This window comes from Myotis davidii, unplaced genomic scaffold, assembly GCF_000327345.1.
Source record: "Myotis davidii unplaced genomic scaffold, ASM32734v1 scaffold433, whole genome shotgun sequence".
Classification (NCBI taxonomy): domain Eukaryota; kingdom Metazoa; phylum Chordata; class Mammalia; order Chiroptera; family Vespertilionidae; genus Myotis; species Myotis davidii.
In genome coordinates, this window is record NW_006293776.1 from 2,101,180 (window position 1) to 2,120,131 (window position 18,952).

The 18,952-nt window shown below is 40.1% G+C and overlaps 1 protein-coding gene across 5 annotated transcripts in view; it reads right to left on the minus strand.

Moving 5' to 3' along the window:
- CYTIP (cytohesin 1 interacting protein) overlaps positions 1–16,040 on the minus strand; it is a 68,316-nt gene extending 52,276 nt beyond the window's left edge. For 2 of the 5 annotated variants that reach the window (XM_006767383.2, XM_006767380.2), the window contains exons 1-2: positions 15,947–16,004; positions 14,461–14,714 (exon numbers count right to left, since the gene is read on the minus strand). In XM_006767383.2, coding sequence (XP_006767446.1) covers positions 14,461–14,463 — 3 coding nt within the window. In that variant the 5' untranslated portion in view covers positions 14,464–14,714; positions 15,947–16,004. Of the gene's footprint in view, positions 1–7,774; positions 7,813–14,460; positions 14,715–15,946 lie in introns of all 5 variants that reach the window. The other 3 variants (XM_006767382.2, XM_015566297.1, XM_006767381.2) reach the window with 3 other exon arrangements.
- Positions 16,041–18,952: the final 2,912 nt, after the last annotated feature.

Here is an 18,952-nt window from a genome sequence, read left to right on the forward strand (position 1 = left end):
CTCAGTATAAGAAGAATAAAGTATAAGGACATAATGATAACATGTAAATATAGTTGATAACACCATATTGTACAACTGAAATTTGCCAGGAAAATAGAACTTAAATGTCCTCACTGGGGTGAAAAAAAAAGTAACTATATGAGGTGATGCATGTGTTAATTAACAAAATGAGGGAAATCATTTCACAATGTATACATTTATCAAACCATCACATTGTATACTTTAAATATCTTACAATTTTATTTGTCAATTTTATCTCAATGAAGCTGAAGGGAAAAAGAGAAGTGCACTGAGGTTGGCATTACTTTACTCCAAAACAACAAGAAACAGAGCCCTACCACCCCATGGCCTGTGGCTAAATACACCTCCCATTCCTAGTCTCTCAGGCCATAGCTCTCTCTCCACCACTCTAAGTGCCTCTTCAAAGATCTTATTAAAACTAATTCAACACCTGCTCTAACTTTATTCCCTCCAGATAAGGCATGTCTACACTTTCTTAACTGTTGCCAAAGTACGTGTGTGTATACACACACACACACACACACACACACACACACACACACAGGCCCTTACGTAACAGAGAGTAAAAATTTAAATTTGTTTTTATATGTTCTTTGTTATTTTATGAATCTGATAGTAAGTTTTAATAGTTTCATTAAAAGGTGAGTTTTTAAAAAAATAATAAAACTTCTGGAGCATGCCAAAGCATCAGTATATTTGCAGGGTTCCTTAGGAACTGCTGACGTTCATAATGTTGATCTGATAATCCAAGCACCTTTCTCTCTGTCCCCAAGATGGGTGGTTTTAACTACAGTACTGAAGATAAATTTTTTGTGCCAAGAATTAATGGTTCTAAGACCATAACTACCAATACCCAGCAGATAGTACAAACAAAAACAAAACAAACAGAAAACGAATGCCTAGTGACACTTCTGCCCTAGGGTGGAGTACTCTGCCCTCCTCACTACTCACTATGAAGTCTGACAGACTGGGTTTCTCCTACATGGGACCCACCTGCCCTCAAGAAGACCCTTCGTTTGACTGTGTCCCTTAAAAATACATGTATTGTATCTTAATACACCCTGTGGTGATATTTGGATATGAGGCCTTTGTGAGGTAATCAGGTCCTAAGTGGGGAGCACTAAAGATGGCATTAGTGCCCTTATAAGAAAAGACAAGAGGGCCTGCCTCTCTCTCTGCTCTCTTTACCATGTGAGGACAAAACAAGAAAAAAGCAGAACTCAGTTTCTTAAATTCTTTGAGCCTCAGTAAACTCACCTGTGAAATGTAGATAATATCTCTGTGCAGGGTTGTTGTGAAGATATATGAAAAAATACCTAGGACAGTGCCTAGAATATAGTCACTAAAAAAAAACACCCACATTAGTAGTAGTGGTAAAAGGAGAAAAAGAAAGTAAAAGAGAAGGAAGAGAAGGAGAAGAAGAAATGGTAGCAGTAAAAGTAGTGGTAGGTGTAATAGCCATAAAAGTAGTAGTAGTAGTTACAATAGCAGCAGTAGTAGTAGAATAATAACAACAAATAGTAGTAGTAGTAAGGAGTGATAATAGTAGCATTACTAGTAGTAGAAGTAGTGGTAGTAGTTAGTAGTGGTATTATTAGTAATAGTACAAGTGATAGTATAAGTGGAAGTAGGATTATAGGTAAAAATGTCATTAGTGAAGCTATTTGGAATGCTATTAGAAGAATGATGAAAAGAGAGAAGCAAGTTGAGACCTGGGATATTATAGGCTGATCAAACTAAAGAGTGATTGTGGAAGGCATTCGAATTCTAAAGTTCAAGAAATCTGAGTCAGTGAAGTTTGCCTCTGAGCAGAACAAAGAAGAACCTACAGAAGGCATCCTGGAGAGATGGCATCATCAGTTCAGCCGTGCCCATACACAATCTCTCTAAGGAGGCTATTCGCAGTGTGGATCCACTCTCAGAGATCACTCTATGGCCTTGAGCCAACCTCCAGGAAAGTTAGATCTGCAGTAAGATACTTGCAGGATCCCTGGACCCAGCAAAGCACACTCAGGATTTTTGTTCATAAAGAGAAATCACTATTTATATATTTTTATGTTTAACCTGTATTAAGTAACACAAAACACACCTCAAAAATTTAATGACCCCAACCACCACCAGAAACATAAATTAGTGATTTTCATTGCTTGCCAGAGCCTGGCCAAGCTTGGTTTGAGTGACTTACTGCTGTGTTATCCTGGGGCTTCTGGAATCCCAGTGTGTGCTTGTGTTACATGCATCACTCATGTGCTTCCCATGAGGCATCAGACCCACCCAGCCTTAGGCCTCTCTCCTTCAGGTTCTAGACTGCTTCTTCAGGCAACTTCCCCTGACCACCCTTTCCAAAGGCCAATCTAAGTGTCCCTCTTGAGGTCTATGTCCTGCCACACCACAAGGGGGTTTTCTTGTCCCGCCATATTGTAATTGGCTCTCTCTTTTCTGTAGTTTCCAATAGAATGCAAGCTCCCACAGGGCAGGCTCTCTTTCTTCATATTTTGCTTGTATCTCTAGCACCTAGCAGAATGCCTGGCAATGGTTGGTGTTCTCTCTCTATTTGCTAACTGAATGAGTGAATGCAGAGGTAGAAGCAATGGTGACAATGTTTACAGCAGAGGTTCTTAGCAACAGGGTTTCCAAAAGGGAAGAGAGGGGCTTATGTGATGCAGAGTAAAATCCCAGGCTGATACAGCTCCACACTACTAAGGAGACTTAGTGACCCCAGAGGCATTTGAGCCTACCAATGGGCCTTCCAATTTTACATGAGCGTTACACAATTCTAGTTGCGACGTCTATATTTACCGTTCAGAGCAGTGCCAAACTCAGTGTGGTACTACCAGTAGGTATGTACCCATTGAAAGATGAACTGGCCCAAGTGACAAGATGTTCCTGTAAATGGGAAACATGCCATTTGCATTTGAAAATTTGGCACTTGGGGTACAGTATTTGGTGGCAGCCAAAACTGCCTTCAGAGAGAAAGTGGAGATGGGAGAAGAAAGGTAAGAGTGGAGGAGTGTGAATTCATATGCATCATCTCTTGGCTCAGCAGAGCAAAGCAGCAAAACAATGCAAATGCCATGATGATTAATGCCCTGGGACTCGGTGACATCGTGCTTTGTGGAGCCAACAACCAGAATCACATCTCTTGGTTGGATGGAGAACCCCATGGAATCTTACTGAGACTGAGGGGTAAAAAAAGCTCCTCTCTACATAAAACAGTTAGATGATGACTCAATGGAAAATACAGCTTTAATTACACTTTGTTTCTGTTCAAGTTTATTAGACATAAAAAGTTATGTTCATGATTTAACCAAAATACATTGATATCTCCAAAAAAGGAAGGAAATAAAATAATGTTATTTTCTATCATGCTTCCCCAAGGTCACTCACTGTTGGGGTATGGGATTAGGTGGTGGTAGGCAGGCTAGTACCAGGGAGGCCAGGAAGAGAGTAGAGTAAACCGTAAGTGAAAGAAGTCCATTTTTAAAGGCTACATACTGTATGATTCCAACTTTATGGCATTCTAGAAATATTACTCTGGCACAGCATGAAAAGATAGAAAATGAACATGTAAACTTGACCGGAGATCCAGTACCCTGAGAAGAAGTATGTAAGGGCTTGACTCTAAAACAAGAGGTCCACATGAGAACTAAAACTGTGGGGAACTGCCCTGGCTGGTTTGGCTCTCTGGGTAGAGCGTTGGCCTGAGGACTCAAGGGTCCCAGGTTCGATTCCAGTCAAGGGCATGGATCTTGGTTGTGGGCACATCCCCAGTAGAGGGTGTGCAGGAGGCAGCTGATGGATGCTTCTCTCTCATGGATGTTTCTAACTCTCTATTCCTCTCCCTTCCTCTCTATAAAAAATCAATAACATATATTAAAAAAAACTGTGGGGAAATAAATTCTCTTGGCGATGGAGCAGAGCCTACAGGGAAGAGATAAATGCATCCAAATTCCCAGGGGAGGAAAGTACTTAAAAAAAATAATTTGAGCTTCAAACTCCTCTCAGACATTTTAGGAAATGCAATTCAGATGAGGGTAGGAAGAGTTGGAAACTTCCATATGTTTTGACTATAAAAAACATACAAACACAAATTAATAAATTATTTTTCCTTTTCCTGCTGCTTTCCCAAAAAAAGAGGAACAGAGTTTATAGCAAAGAAACAAAATGTATACTGTAGTATGAATTGGAAAATTCATAACTCAAAATAAGGAGAAAATGGCATGGACTGAATTCCAAGACTCATTCCTTTGAAACATCTTAAGCAGATATTTCAGAGGTGACATTGAACATCTATGTGACATCTGTAAAAATGTGAGTTTGGGTAGGGAACTGGTTTGTTTAGAAAAAAACATAGGTTTTATCAACATTTACCAGGGGTATCTCTTCCCAAATGTAGAGAGAGAAGCAAAGGTCTGTCATTTTAGTTTTTCTATTGACCATAACACTTTCAAGGTGCTGTTCAAGGCATTAATTGCTCTAATATTTTTGTCTGTTTTAAGCTCTATCCTGGCTCTGCTGTAATTTCAGATATGAGATCATATCCATGTGCTCCTCACCATTTTCAATGATCTTTTTAATTTTGTTTTTGTATTGTCCTCTGTATTTTTTTTCTTTTCTTTTTTCTTATTTATGCATTCATTGGTTGATTCTTGTGTATACCCTGACTTGGAAATCGAATCTGAAACCTTGGCATATCAGGACAATTATTTAACCAGCTGAGCTACCTAGCCCTTGTATTCACTTTTTCTTACTCAAAATAAGTTTTTATCAATTATTATCTGTTTGTTTTAGGCAGTTTGTAAAATATTGATATCTCTCCAATACCAACCAATAGCCATTGTGAACTTGTCATGATCCTTCTAGTCCTTTTTATTGTTACTAATTTTAACTAGATGAGACAATTATGCTTAAATAATTATGTATCCTTTATTGAACCACTTAAATTGCTATCTAATAAAGCATTTTATTTTCTCACTAAGAACTATTCACAACATGATTTTAGTTGTGGTATAATAGTACATCCTATAGCTAGCTATATCATCTTTTCTAGTTATTCAAATTATCCAATTTTATTAACTATCAAGTTATTTCAGCATTAGAAATAATGTATGATGAAAATTTGAATATAAATCTTTGTCAACATTTTTGTAGGATCAATCCTTATGTAAAAAATTTTGTTTTGAAAAGTATGGCTGCTTTTAATGCTCTTGATAGATATTGCTAAGTTATTGACCAAAGGGTTGTATATATTTTTAATATATTTTATTGATTTTTTTACAGAGAGGAAGGGAGAGGGATAGAGAGTTAGAAACATTAATGAGAAAGAAACATCGATCAACTGCCTCCTGCACACCCGCTACTGGAGATGTACCCGTAACCAAGGTACATGCCCTTGACCAGAATCAAACCGGGGACCCTTGAGTCCTCAGGCTGACGCTCTATCCACTGAGCCAAACCAGTTAGGGCCAAAGGGTTGTATATTAAGTCATTGATACTACAGAATGCCTGACAATTTTTATGTACTACCAGTTAAAAATCTTTATTAAAATGTGCTCTGTGAGAAATACTACCTTAATTTTGTTTTTTATTTGATTTTTGAAAATCTGTCTCTTCTGTATTACAAAATAGGGTATTTTTCATATTTGTTAACCATTTCTGTTTGTTCTTTGATTTTCTTACAGGTGAGTATTTTTAAAATCACAATTTATCAAATGTGTTAGTTATCTTTTCATTTTGTTTATGACATACAGAATTTTTTTATTTTCTCCATCAACTTTTTTTTTCTGTAATTTCTTTAATTGCTTATAAGTTTAGAAAGTCCTTTTCTATCCAGAGATCAGAGAAATCTTCATCTATACTTCTTCCAAGATATTTTGGTTTAGCTATTTCTATTTAACTCCTTAATCTATTTGGAGTAAAAGTGGGTAATTATTTGCACTTGAGGGGTCGGAGGTGGGCGGTGCACTAACCTGAATTTTTTTTTTATCTGAATAATAAATTTCCCCAAATAGCATTATAAAATTACCCATGCCCTAGCTCATGGATGTATGGTGTTTTATTCATTATTAAACTTTTCTGTATTCCAGTTTCTATGGCCAACATATTTATTTATTTAGTTAGTTAGTTAGTTAGTTAGTTAGTTAGTTATTTCAGCTGCTGTTTATTGGCATACAGGTAGGCTCTATGCAACAGGCCTGGCGGTGGCTGCAGTGGTGGGGAAATGAAGGTGGAGGGTGGAGCGCTTGTCTGCAGGGGTGGCTGAGTGGAGTGCAGGGCAGAGGTGCACAGTGTGAGACAAGGTAGGAGTGGGGGAAGCTGAGGAGGTTGGAGAAGCAAGTGAAGGCCAGGGCCAGTCCACTGAAATGGAAGCACTGCCCTCTCCAGCTGGCTATCTTCTGACCCCAGGCCAAGCTTGGGTGTCTCCGAGGGTTCATTTCTACAGGAACTGAACAGCCTGTTTATTTCTATTACATTCATAGTTCTGATCTTTAGCTCGTACTATGCTGTTCTTACTATTGTGGCTTTTGCACCCAGTAGAGTGATTAAGAATTCTACTCTGGAACCAGGGTGCATGTTCTCAGATTTCAAATCTACTCCTTACTAGCCATCTAACAATGAGCTAGTCATGGCCTCTCTATGACTCAGTTTCCTAATCTGTCTAATGGTCATGCCAATACTACTTCAATCATGAGATTGCTGTGAAGATAAAATTTGTTAATAAAATAAAGAGCTTAGAAGAGTGCTTGGCACATAGAAAGTGCCACAGAAATGTTAACTATTACTACTATTGTCATTATCCTATATTAATAAGGTAAGTGCTTTTAATCTTATCTTTAAAATTTTTCATAAATATTTTGTTTTTCTTTCAGGAAACCTTCATTTACAAATGAAAATATATTACTTTTTCTGATAATAAAAAGTGCATGTCCATTATAAGAACATTTTTCAGAAAATGCATAAATTTAATTTTAAATCACTTATAACCCATCACCCAAAGATACATGTTTTTTATATCTAGCTAGAAAATTACCAAATATTAACTCTTTATTAGTTGTGCAAAACTTCTTATCTATATATATAAAAGCCTAAGTGACCATTACAACTGAATGACCGGAATCACCAGAACGACCCATTGACCGTCACTATGATGCGCACTGACCACCAGGGGCAGACGCTCAGTGCAGGAGTTGCCCCCTGGGGGTCAGTGAATTCCCACAACCAACCTCCTACAGCCCCTCCCCCCAGGCCCTGATCATGGAAGCCAGCCTCCCGCAGTCCCTCCCCCTGGCCAGCTGGCCCCTGATAGGCCTCTATCACCAGCCAGCCAAGGGACCCCACCCATGCAGGAATTTGTGTACTGGGCCTCTAGTTTGGATATGAAGATAGTCTGAGAGACCAAGGCCCTGACTGGTGTTTGTAACTAAATGTGAAAGAATAACATAATAGGCAAATGCCAGTTTTGCTCAAGTAGTTAAATTTCTCAGAACTATACCATGTCTAACTTGCCAGCTTCAATTCTGTCTTTCTCTGCTGCTTTTACCTGGTTTAAAGACAGACTACAATTATGAACAAAGAAAAGAGTGTTCTAAGAAGACAGAATCACAACTTTTGGGGATTCCTGTGTTTTAGGTAATAATGAGTCACCGCAGAGTTGCATCACTCACAACAGTAAATGTGATGCAGAATTCTGTGCAGCCCTGAGGGAGCTACATTACCAAGGAGAAGGCTTCCAGGAAGAAGTTTCTCTACTCACCCACCTGTGCTGCTGCCCAGTCATCTCAGGATCTGTATCTACAAGTATAAAATACAGAGAAGAGATAGAAGAACGAACCATGTCTATCATTTGACAGACATTCCCCGTCCAAGGGATGGAGTCATATAATAAGACATCACTCGGTCCCAGGCAAAAAAGTAAAGCAATCTGTTATCCATTTAGAAAATAGATTTCTCTATTTTGGCTATGTTTGACTTTTTTATAATATTTCAATATAAATTAATTTCTAATGCACTTTACTTTTTGGAACAGTTGTAGGTTTACAGCAAAATGGACCATAAAGTACCAAGTTTTCATCTACCTCTTGCCCCTACACATGCAAAACCCCTCCTACTATCACCATCCCAAATCAGTCAATTCATTTTAATCAAAGAACCTCCCCTGCCACATCATAATCACCCAAGTCCATAGTTAACATCAGGTGCACTTTTGGTGTTGTTCAATCCATGGGTTTTGACAAGTGTATAATTACAGTATCCACCATCGTAATATACAGATTATGTACACTGCACTAAACATCTGTTCTCCGCCTGTTCATCCCTCCCTCTCCCTAATCCCTGGCAACCTCTACTCTTTGGATTGTGTCCAGAGTTTTATCCTTTCTAGAATGCCATAAAGTTGGAATCATACAGTATGTAGCCTTTAAAAATGGACTTCTTTCACTTACTAATATGCATTTAAGGTTCTTCCATGTCTTTTCATGGCTTAACAGCTCATTTATTTTTAGTACTAATATTCCATTGCTTGTAGGTACCACAGTTTATCTATGCACCTACTTCAGGACACCGTGGCTGCTTTCAAGTTTTGGCAAATGTGTTTTGGATACGTCTTTGATCAGATACATCATTTGCAAGTATTTTCTCCCAGCATGTTTTCTCATTATCTTAACAGTGTCTCTCACAAATAAGTTTTAAATGTCACATCAATTAACTTTGCCTCCCAAAGTGCACAAGTGTAACAAACTATTAAGTGCAAGTTTTCCTGTAACCCCAGAATTAGGCATTAGGGCCCCAATACTGGGGTAAAGAAGCTACAGAACTAACAGCTGGAACTGTCACCTCTTTCAGACTTACTATGGGGCAGGGAGCAGGCTGTGCGGCTCTCAATGGTCACCCAGACCATGCCCTTCCCTTCCCTTCCCTTCCCTTCCCTGGTAGAGAGTAAAAGGAGACAGCACCGGGGAAGAGAAGTGGAAAATCAGCAACACTGTGAGGTGGCCTTGGTGAGAGTGGAAGAGAGCGTTGCTGCAGGTTTTTCATCCACTCCCCCAAGGACACACCTGTCACCACCGAGCCGGAGCAGAGCCAAGTATGGGAGCTGGGGGGGCTGCCAAGAGAGCCCTTCTAAAAGCCAGGAGGGGTGCCTGTAGGAAGGGAATGCCACTATTTCTTTTCCAGCTTTGACTTCTGATATGCAGTGGCCTTACCCTGTCTCCATCTGAATTAAGGAGAAAAAGAGACATGGAAAAGAAGTCACAACCATTGGGGCAACTCACAACCTCTGTCCACGGGCTGAGCGAACTCAGGCACGGTGGCCGGGTTGGTGTTAACTTGCCGTTTTCCGTGCATGAGGGCAGCTGCTGAATGAGCAGACCCAGTGCAGGCGGCTGGGATGTTCACATGGATAAGATCTTTCTGGACTGGATCTCCCACATGACTGCCTTGGGGATGCCCCCAGGGTGCTGAGAACTCATGTGAATGCCAACCACCGACGACCTCAGCTTGCCAGTCCATGTGAACCAGGAAAAAGTCAAAATCTTACACTGAGGAAGGACTATTAAATGTGAGAGACTTCCCTTTTTTCCCCTTTGTCCCTGTCCCAAATCTCCCCAAACTGTAATAGCCAAAAGAGGAACATATCACACCCCTCTCCTTCTGAACCCCAAATCCTGCATCTAACCTATGATGTCAGTTAGCATAGTTTTAAATGGATTGAAATTGAGTTTTTATAACACAGAATTAGTTTTTTTGTTAAAAAAAAAAAAGGACCAAAAGATTATTGTATCTGTCTAAGGATAGGGAAATTTGACAAAGCTTAAGTAATTGAAGGAGAAAAAATAATTGTTACTCTCATGTATAAGCCCCAGGCAAGTTCAGACTAGTCAGCAAACTCATTACTCAAAGCAAACAAAATAATATGATATTTCTATTAGGAAAAAGTGTTCCACTAAAGTGGTCACAAGTGAAAAGTTAAGGAGGAGGACACATTACATTGTAATTTTGATTAATAGTTAGGAAACCCTGAACTAAAGAGCAAACTATACAGGATTATTCCTATGAATGCACTCCGCACAGCAGACTGATGCCTTATTAGAGGTGGAGAAACATGGGTGTTGGATTTAGAAAGAGCTGGATTCAAATCCTGACTGCTATTTGCTACCTCTGCGACCTCCCAAAATCCTCATGGAAAAGGGCCACAAGAGTGCCTCCTAACAAGGTTAGTGTGAGGACTGCCCATGAAAAGTGGCAAGCCTGCTACTGAGAGGAAACAGGATTTTGCCACCTGAGTCTGCCATTTTGGCATGTTGATTTTTAAGCTGTTCGTTGGGAAGCGGAACTCAAAGGGAAACTGATCCTCCCCACTTTCCTGCCCAAGAGATTCAGATAGAAAAAAATTGCTCCAGAAACAGGATCTTAGGATGTTCACCTCAGACTAATTTGAATTAAGTATGTTAAACAGGAAGGCTTCAGGCAGGTGCCTATGAGCTAGATGCCCCCTGTATCCCATTGCTTCTGAGTTGCCTTGTAAGAAATCTCTTGCATGTATGTCCCCCAATTCCTCAACTGCCTGTAAATTGCCCATTCTCACTTCTGAAATAAGACCCTATTCCCCTCCTTTTCTCCTTTGTCCAAAATGTCTTATATACCCAATTTGGCCTCACTGTCTTTGTAATTTTCATGCCTATGTGAATTCCCCATGTATATGTGTTATTGTCATAGTTAGCTAGTTTATTAATGTTAATAATAGGAAGAGGGCGAAGGGAAGGCCAGACATTATAAGCATGGTTATCTGGGCAGTTTCATCACGAAGCTATAGCTTTACGCTCCCCAGGGAACCTCCAGTCTATTCCCTGCAGATCACTGGGGGTAGAGGTTGAACAAAGTGGGAGATGGGTGCATGTGCAGTGAAGTCAGGGTGATATAGAGAGAGTGCTTGCCTGTCAATCTAGCCTGGGGAACAATGGATTGGCTAGGAGTGGAGCCCATCAAAAATGTGCAAAATCTTGGAAGGTTAAAATCCTGAGACAAAGAGTTCCCTCTCTCTTGCTCACACCTGCTCCTGTGTGCTTTTTTCCTCTGGCTCTGTGACCTGCACTTTCCCATGTGTTCATGTATTCTCTCTCCATAGTCATGTGGCCTTAACCAGCTACATGGCCTAAAGCTGTGTCGACCCCTCATACAAATGACTGCAGCTGGGAACACAAGCTAAGCTAGCCAGATGCTGGACTGGGCATGACTTTACTATGGAACGGTAACTTTGGATACTGGTTTTTATTCTGGCCCTGCTGAAGACAAAATCAGACTTTTTCGAAGGTGGAACAGACAGAGAAAGGAACTTGCAGGGAAACCCCCTTAACTTAACAGCATCAATAAAGCTCTCCACCACACCCCATTCTCCCAAGAACTCCATTTCCACCAATATCACATATATTAAAACTGATTTTCTCCTGTTAATCTGCCTCTGTTAATTTGATGATTAGCCCTGCCAGAAAAATGTAGAAGGTGGGAGAAAAAGCATTAATATTTTTTAACCCCCACAGTACCTAGCAAATAATAGGTACTCAGAAAATGGTGGCTACTATTATCAGCATTGTGTCTTTACCATTTATTTATTATTGGAGGCCTGGTGCACAAATTCGTGCATGGGTGTGGCTCCTCAGCCTGGCCAGTGATCAGGGCTGATCAGGTCTGTCTCACCCAGTCCCAATTGGGGCCGATTGAGGCTGGCCAGGTCAGGGGGATGGACTGCAGGAGGTTGGCTGTGGGAGCACACTTATCACCAGGGGGCAGCTCCTGCATTGAGTGTCTTCCCCCTGGTGGTCAGTGTACATCATAGCGACAGGTTGACCAGTCGTTTGGTCAACTGGTCGTAACAGTTGCTTAGACTTTTATATATATAAATTGCCATCTATTATCATGGTTATTTATCCAGAGAATGAACAACTCTGGTAAAAATCTATTTACGTTAAAATCAGTGTTTATGCAAACAAACAAACAAGCAAACAAACATATAAACCCATAGCACTAAAACATTCATAGTTTGGGTAAATAAAATTCCTCAAAATAGTTAGCATTTGGCAATAACTTAGATACCCTAGTGTAGGGAGAAAAATATAAAAGGGTTGGGATCCAGCCCTTACCACAGTATCTTACCACAATGTCTTAGGCCTAGAAGGTTACTTAGGAAAGGAAAGCCCAAAGAAGCTACATGATTAGCCTAAGACAATCTGATCCTACTACATCCCCATTCATCCTTCATACCCTCCCCATTCTCCCCGCCCCCCACTCCCCGCCCCACACACACATCTATACACTTGTTGGCTGTTTCAGTCGCAGCATTCAAGTGCTGCTCAATTTCATCTAATTTCATCTTTGTCTTTTAAGAAAGGCAGATAACTAAGGTGTCAGCCCCCTTTCATCTGCTCTTCAGGCTTCGTCTTGGGAAAGCACTTGGCAATAGCCACATGCAAGCCAGCCAGCGGATTCAGTACAACCTGACATTTACCAGACAAGGATTTCATTTAATTGCAGCCTATTTGATTCGTGGTCCCTGTTCCCTTCCTCCTTTGATCGTTTTTCTCTTCGTTCGTCACTCCACGTAGTGTGGGTGGCAGATATGAACAAATCACCAAATTTGATATATTCCACTTTGTTCCCTTTTAGAAGTTCTTATAGTTTTCCTGAGGAAAGTCAATTAAACTGTTGACTTAAATACTATTTGGGAATCAATTATAATTCCAATTAACTGTGCCATCTGGGTTGTTCATTACCACTCCTGGGGAAAATTTGTAATGGTGAGAAAGTATGTCTCCCATCCTCATGTATATTCATCTTCTGTTCCAGGACCTATGTTCAGACACTGGCCTTGGACACCCACATCCAAGAACTAACCTCCTGGTTAGCCCCACCTTGGCTCTGTCTGCAACCATGTTCCTAGCTACAGAGGGCTTGTCACTGACATTTCCCTCTCTTCCCACCTTGCACTAACATTTACTAAGTGCTTTATTATATGCCAATCACTCCGCTAAGTGCTTTGTATGCATTATTTCTTCCAATCCCATTGTTAGCATAGATAGCTGGTTATTAATAAGTAAGGGAGCAAAGGGAATTAGACATTAAGTATAATCAACTAGGGAGCTCAGTCGGACATCAAGCCTGACTTACTAGGAAGCTATGACATTCACAGGCTTCCCAGGGTCCACTGCATCCTACCACAAGGGGACTTAATCCCCAAAGCAGGCTGTGGGGGCAGGACCAGCCATTATCCAGGATTACCCAGGAAGAGAAAATAATAAAGAGGAAATTCCTCTGCTGGGTGCATGTACAGTAGGAGCCAAGATGGCAACCAAAAAGGGGAGGAATCTAACCTGGGAAAAATACTGGATTGGATAGGGGGAGGACCTAATACAAGCCCACAAAGAGGCAGGAAAGAGATTGGTTAGTTTGTTTTGTTTTGTTTTTTCTTCCTTGACACGGAAAGTGTCCTTTAATAAAACTTTCCTGGAAATAATGCGCTGACCCCTGGTGGTCTAACCCAAAAGTATCACTCTGCCAAGATAAGGCTTTGAGAAAATACTCTGTGATAAGCTCACAGCTCACCTTTGGCTGCAATTTATTTGATTCAGTATCAGCTGCCTCGGGCTGAGTTCTGGCCTATCTCATAGAAAGCACATCAAAGCAATTAGTTTGATGACCTTTTTTGGTAGCAGCTACAAAAAGAGATAGCTTTTCGATCAATAAATATTTATCAATTGTCTATTAGCAGGTAATGCAGAACTGAAAGGACAGGATTCCTAGCCTTAGAAATGTTAGTGTAGCTGTAGATAAGGAAAAAACCTACTCTAGAGAGAGTGAGAGCGAGAGAGAGAGAGAGAGAGAGAGAGAGAGAGAGAGAGAGTAAATTTCCATGAGCTGCCTTACCCTGTCTTCATTAGAATATCATGTTTGAGCTCTAGTGCTTAGCCAGTTTAAACTTGGCTTCTCACCAACTCCTTTTTTCTTTTACTAAGAAACTTTCACTTACTTGACCAGTCTTTTTCCCCTTCTCCTTTCAATGATATCACATGCCGGTATTTATTGCATGTTTCTCATTATTACCAAAAATTGTCTGGCTGTCACAAACCCCATATATGACCTGATAGAAGAAATGCCCATTATTAAATTCACCGATGCTATGGTGTAAGAAGAGACCTAGTAACAAGAATAACTACAATAAAAACACAAGTGGAAGTCCAGAACATTTGGGAGGGGGACCCTAAAAGCTAAACCAGCTTATTCAAGAAACACTTGAATAATGAATTTCCAGCAATAATTCCATTAATATTTTATTCTTCTTAATATGCAATACTACACTAGAACGTGTTCATGTCCTCCACTCCCCACATCAAAGAAAACAACAGTAATGCATAATGAGAATCAACCCATACGTTTCAAACCCACACTTACCATAGAACTTTAGTTGGCAAATGGAATTGAGTGGGCAAATCACCGATAGTGATTCCTAGTCACCCAGCCAGAAGGTATGAGGTTTCGCCTCTTCTGTGCTAAATGAATTTGCAGCGCCCTGCAATGCAACAGGACACTGACCTTCTGGAAAGGAAATTCGATCTCACCCCAACTCACGCTGCCCTCCTCCCCTTTCTACTGGCGCAGCCATGTGTTTATTGCAGGACTTGGACAAACTGTCTAGTATCAAATACCTTAAAATAAAAGAGAAAAAAAAGCAACAACAATTCAATAATGCCTTTGTGATTCACAAGCCCTATACGGAGGGAAAAATCAAGATTCCTCATTCTCTAATGAATCAAGTGGAAAAATAAACCATTTCTTATCTGGAGTCACTCCCAAATCAATGTTTCACCTGTGGATTTTATGGGCATGCTAATCTTTCAGAGTTTTAATGTTGCTTACTATGATCTAACTACGAATTTCACTGTGCTTGATCTTGGTTTCAGATTAATAGCAAGTACAAAACAGACACCAGTTACATGGTCTATCTTTTTAACAGGAAACCATGTTAGCTTTTGTCCACAAAACATTCATTGCCAGTCTAGAATCAATTTATAGAAACAGCAAATTTGCCACATGTATAGCAACCAGCATATAAATATGTATCATGAAAAAGTCCACACACAGAAAGCCTCATGCTTTGGTTTAGAAAACAAGTCACTTCAAAGTTGTGGAAAATAGGACCTGTTCCTGCCTTGAAGGCAAGATCCGCCACCGATAGTCATTTGCATGATTCCGCACCTGTAACCAGCTCTCTGAGCATTCCTTTCAGATAATTCTTAGGCATAATCTGTTGAAAGCTAATAGAACCTCAAAAGGAAAATTTTTTTCTTGAATTTGTTCGTAAAGAACAGCCATTTTAAATAGAAAAACAGCTTTTATTTTTCTAAATCATATTTAAACTATTTAACTATTAAGTTCCTAATAATAAAAGCAATTTTTATAGTAATAAATACATTGGAAAATTTGCAGCCTATGATTATTGCGAGACAGAACCCCTTTATGTGCCATCATTAAGTATTTTTTAAAAACTGGGGAATGTAATCACAGTAGTTAAAATGTTTGCCCATCTGAAAGAAATCTGCTTGTCTTAGGAGTTTCTTCTAATAAAACTACAGTAGTTTCTGCCGGTTAGAGCTGAGGTTTTGTATTAGGGGTGCATAACCATATGTACTTTAGAGACCAGCTGTTTGGGCACGTCCTCGGAATCACCCATATGACACCCTCTACCTCTCCTCCAGGATTTAGTTAGATGTGTCCTCACAGATCAGCCTGTCTGTCCCAATAGCTTCTTCTAGGCCTGGCCAAGAACCTGCCTTCCTCTCTACAGCAGTCACTCTAAGCATCATTAAGCTCTTCCTAAATTCCATTTCCCCAGCGTCTCTTGAGAAAGATATCTGTCTGGTGTGTACTTTGTCCTTACCTGTCCTGCAGGGTTGGAGAAGGCAGTGAGAGCGATGTGGCTGCCCTTTGGAAGATCCTGGCCCAGCACGGAGCTGGGGGAGGGCACTTATGGGCAGCTGGAGGAAGAGAAGGAGGAGTAATGTCTGGGCCACTGCAAACATGATAGGGTGCCAACAAAAACACCATTCTTTTTCCCAAGGAGTTCAAAGCACTTTGCAAACATTAACTCATGGGGCCAAGTAGTCATAGAGCAATTATTACTTTATGACGCCCTTCAGATAACCATTGCAAGCAAAGTCACTAGGAAAGCAAGTCTATTCATTGTTTTGTAATTCCTCAGATATTTATTGAGCACTTACTATGTGCTGGATACTGCAGTTAAAAGAGCAAGTATGACAGACAAGGTCGGTGCTCCAACAGGCTCTCACACTAGGCCATGCCCACTTGCTCACCCCTTAGACAGGGTACTAAGAACTTGGCTACACTGCTTACTACACTCATTTATACTTCATTTTGGTCCAAATTGTTTAATGGAATGTGCCCGATTCTTTAGAATGTCTATAATGTGCTAAGTGCTGAGCAAACACACTGAAGAAAAAAATATTTTGAAAGTGCTTTCTTTTAAGATGCTACAAAGCTTGATTGTGAGTAATCCTGTCCCTTTGAAATGTTTGTGGAATTAATAGGCTGGACAAGGAGAGTTAAGATCAGAAATAACATGCCAAGCAGTTTACGTAAATAACCTGGCTTTTTAAAAAAATGATTAATCAGACATGCTTATGTCTGGTGAAGTGGAGAGCCTTTATCCAGGGGTCTTTTTCCTGGCCTCATTTTTATTTTCTGTGACAAAATGACAGGTCAGGTGCAGGAAGTGACTTATGCCATTTCTACATCTTTCTCCTTAGGCAACAGACTCCAGACATTTTATTTACGATTAACTGGACCAGGCTGGTGACTGCTTTTTAAAAATGCATGACTTTCTGATGAATCAAGAGGGATTTAAGCTGTTATGTTTTAAAGATGTTAATAAGGATTCTAGTATGTTCTGGGAGTCGCTAACCCAACCCAGGCTGCTGCAGTTTCACTCAGAAATTTGCACATATTTTAAAAGTCCTAGGAAATTACACCATCATTTAAAGTTCAACTTCCCTCTTTAATAAACACATCCCTGACTAAATTAAATGGAAGTATTATATTGATTCACTACTCAAGTGTATTGGTTAACATACATACCCAGTGAAATTCAAGCTCCATATCTTATCAGTTAAACAGCATCTTCATTTGGCCCCAAACTACATTGCTAACCTCAGCCTCATCTTCCCAGTACTCTAGCCACTACAGATTTTATAATTTTTACTATTTCAGGCTTATTTGATACCCTCTGCCTTGAAGGTTGCTCCCTCTCTCACACACAAAGACACACACACACACACACACACACACACACACACGTACACGCAATCACACACACACAGTTTGCCCACCTGGAAAAGTATTCATTCTTCAAGATCAGATGACATCTTCCCATTTCCCACACCACTAGCTTATCACATTTATTTACATAGGTATCTAACGAAAGCCTGAATATTTCATGTAGAGCGATCACATTTTATTCCTTTGTATCTTCAGTGTCTAGTTTCAAATCTTCATTGAAGTTGACTTTTCTACAGGGCATCCATAAAGCACTTACTGAGGCTGGCCAGGGGATGGGTTGCACTTGGGTTGACCCTGCACATGGAAGCACAAATGGGATACTTAAAACCTCTTTATTAAGCAGAGCTGCTAAGGAAGGGAATAAAGGCAATTCAATAAATTATTGAGTTAAAACATCTATTTTTAAATTAAAGAGCTATTACATCAATATCAACACCATTGTCATTCAGTTCTTCACCTTTAGAATGGCCAATAGCTCAAGAGCTGGGACCATATTCTACTCCAATTGTAATTACAGCATTGAAAACAGTAGACCTACTGAATGGGTAAAGGAAATAAGACACAGTTAAGCTTGACAGCAATGGCAATGCCAATGGAGACTTCTGATTTCTGCTTTCAAATCCAACAGGAGGAGAACAGAAGGGAGGGGTAGGGAAGGGCCCAGAACAAAGAGGAGAGGAGGAAAGGGAGGGACTGGATTGCTGGGAAAGATTATCCTTAGACTCCATGTTCGCCATTTTTATCTTTTGGAAACTGAAAAATATAGATGTTCTTTTTAAAAAATATATATTTTATTGACTTTTTACAGAGAGGAAGGGAGAGAGATAGAGAGCTAGAAACATCGATGAGAGAGAAACATCGATCAGCTGCCTACCGCACATCTCCTACTGGGGATGTGCCCGAAACCCAGGTACATGCCCTTGACCAGAATCGAACCTGGGACCTTTCAGTCCGCAGGCCGACGCTCTATCCACTGAGCCAAACCGGTTTCGGCAATATAGATGTTCTTACAGGTTGTACAGAACATAATGATAGGCAGTCGAAGATAAATACTACCCAGTAAAAAAGTTGCTCTGTCTCTGGAGCCTCTACAAAAATTATTTGAAGGGCATCCTGCTTTCTTTCAATGTGTCTAGGAAGGTTCCTTTCATTCTCTAAAGTTGAAATATTGATATGTTTCCCAAATTTACCCCCAAAATTCTTTCAGAAAGTCAGTAATTGAACAATGTTGCTCTGTACTTTTTATGAACTTGTGTACACCGTATATATGCGTCCTCTTGCGTGAACCCATGCACATATGTTTAAACCTCACACTTTTAATGGGCACAGTGAAGTTCTTTCACAAGCATTATTAGCTCATTGACCCTCATAGTCTCCTGGTATGGATGGTAGAGTACTGTACAAATGAAGAAACCTTGTCTCAGACAAACTTAGTGTCTTGCAGAATTAATATATAAACACAAGCTAATAGTACCCCCAAAGTTTTTTCTATCGCATCATACTATGTGATTACTTTAACAATTATTAGAGATGCAGCTTTGATTCTTTACATTTCTTTTAAAAATGCCGGTTCTGTAGATTTTGCACCCGC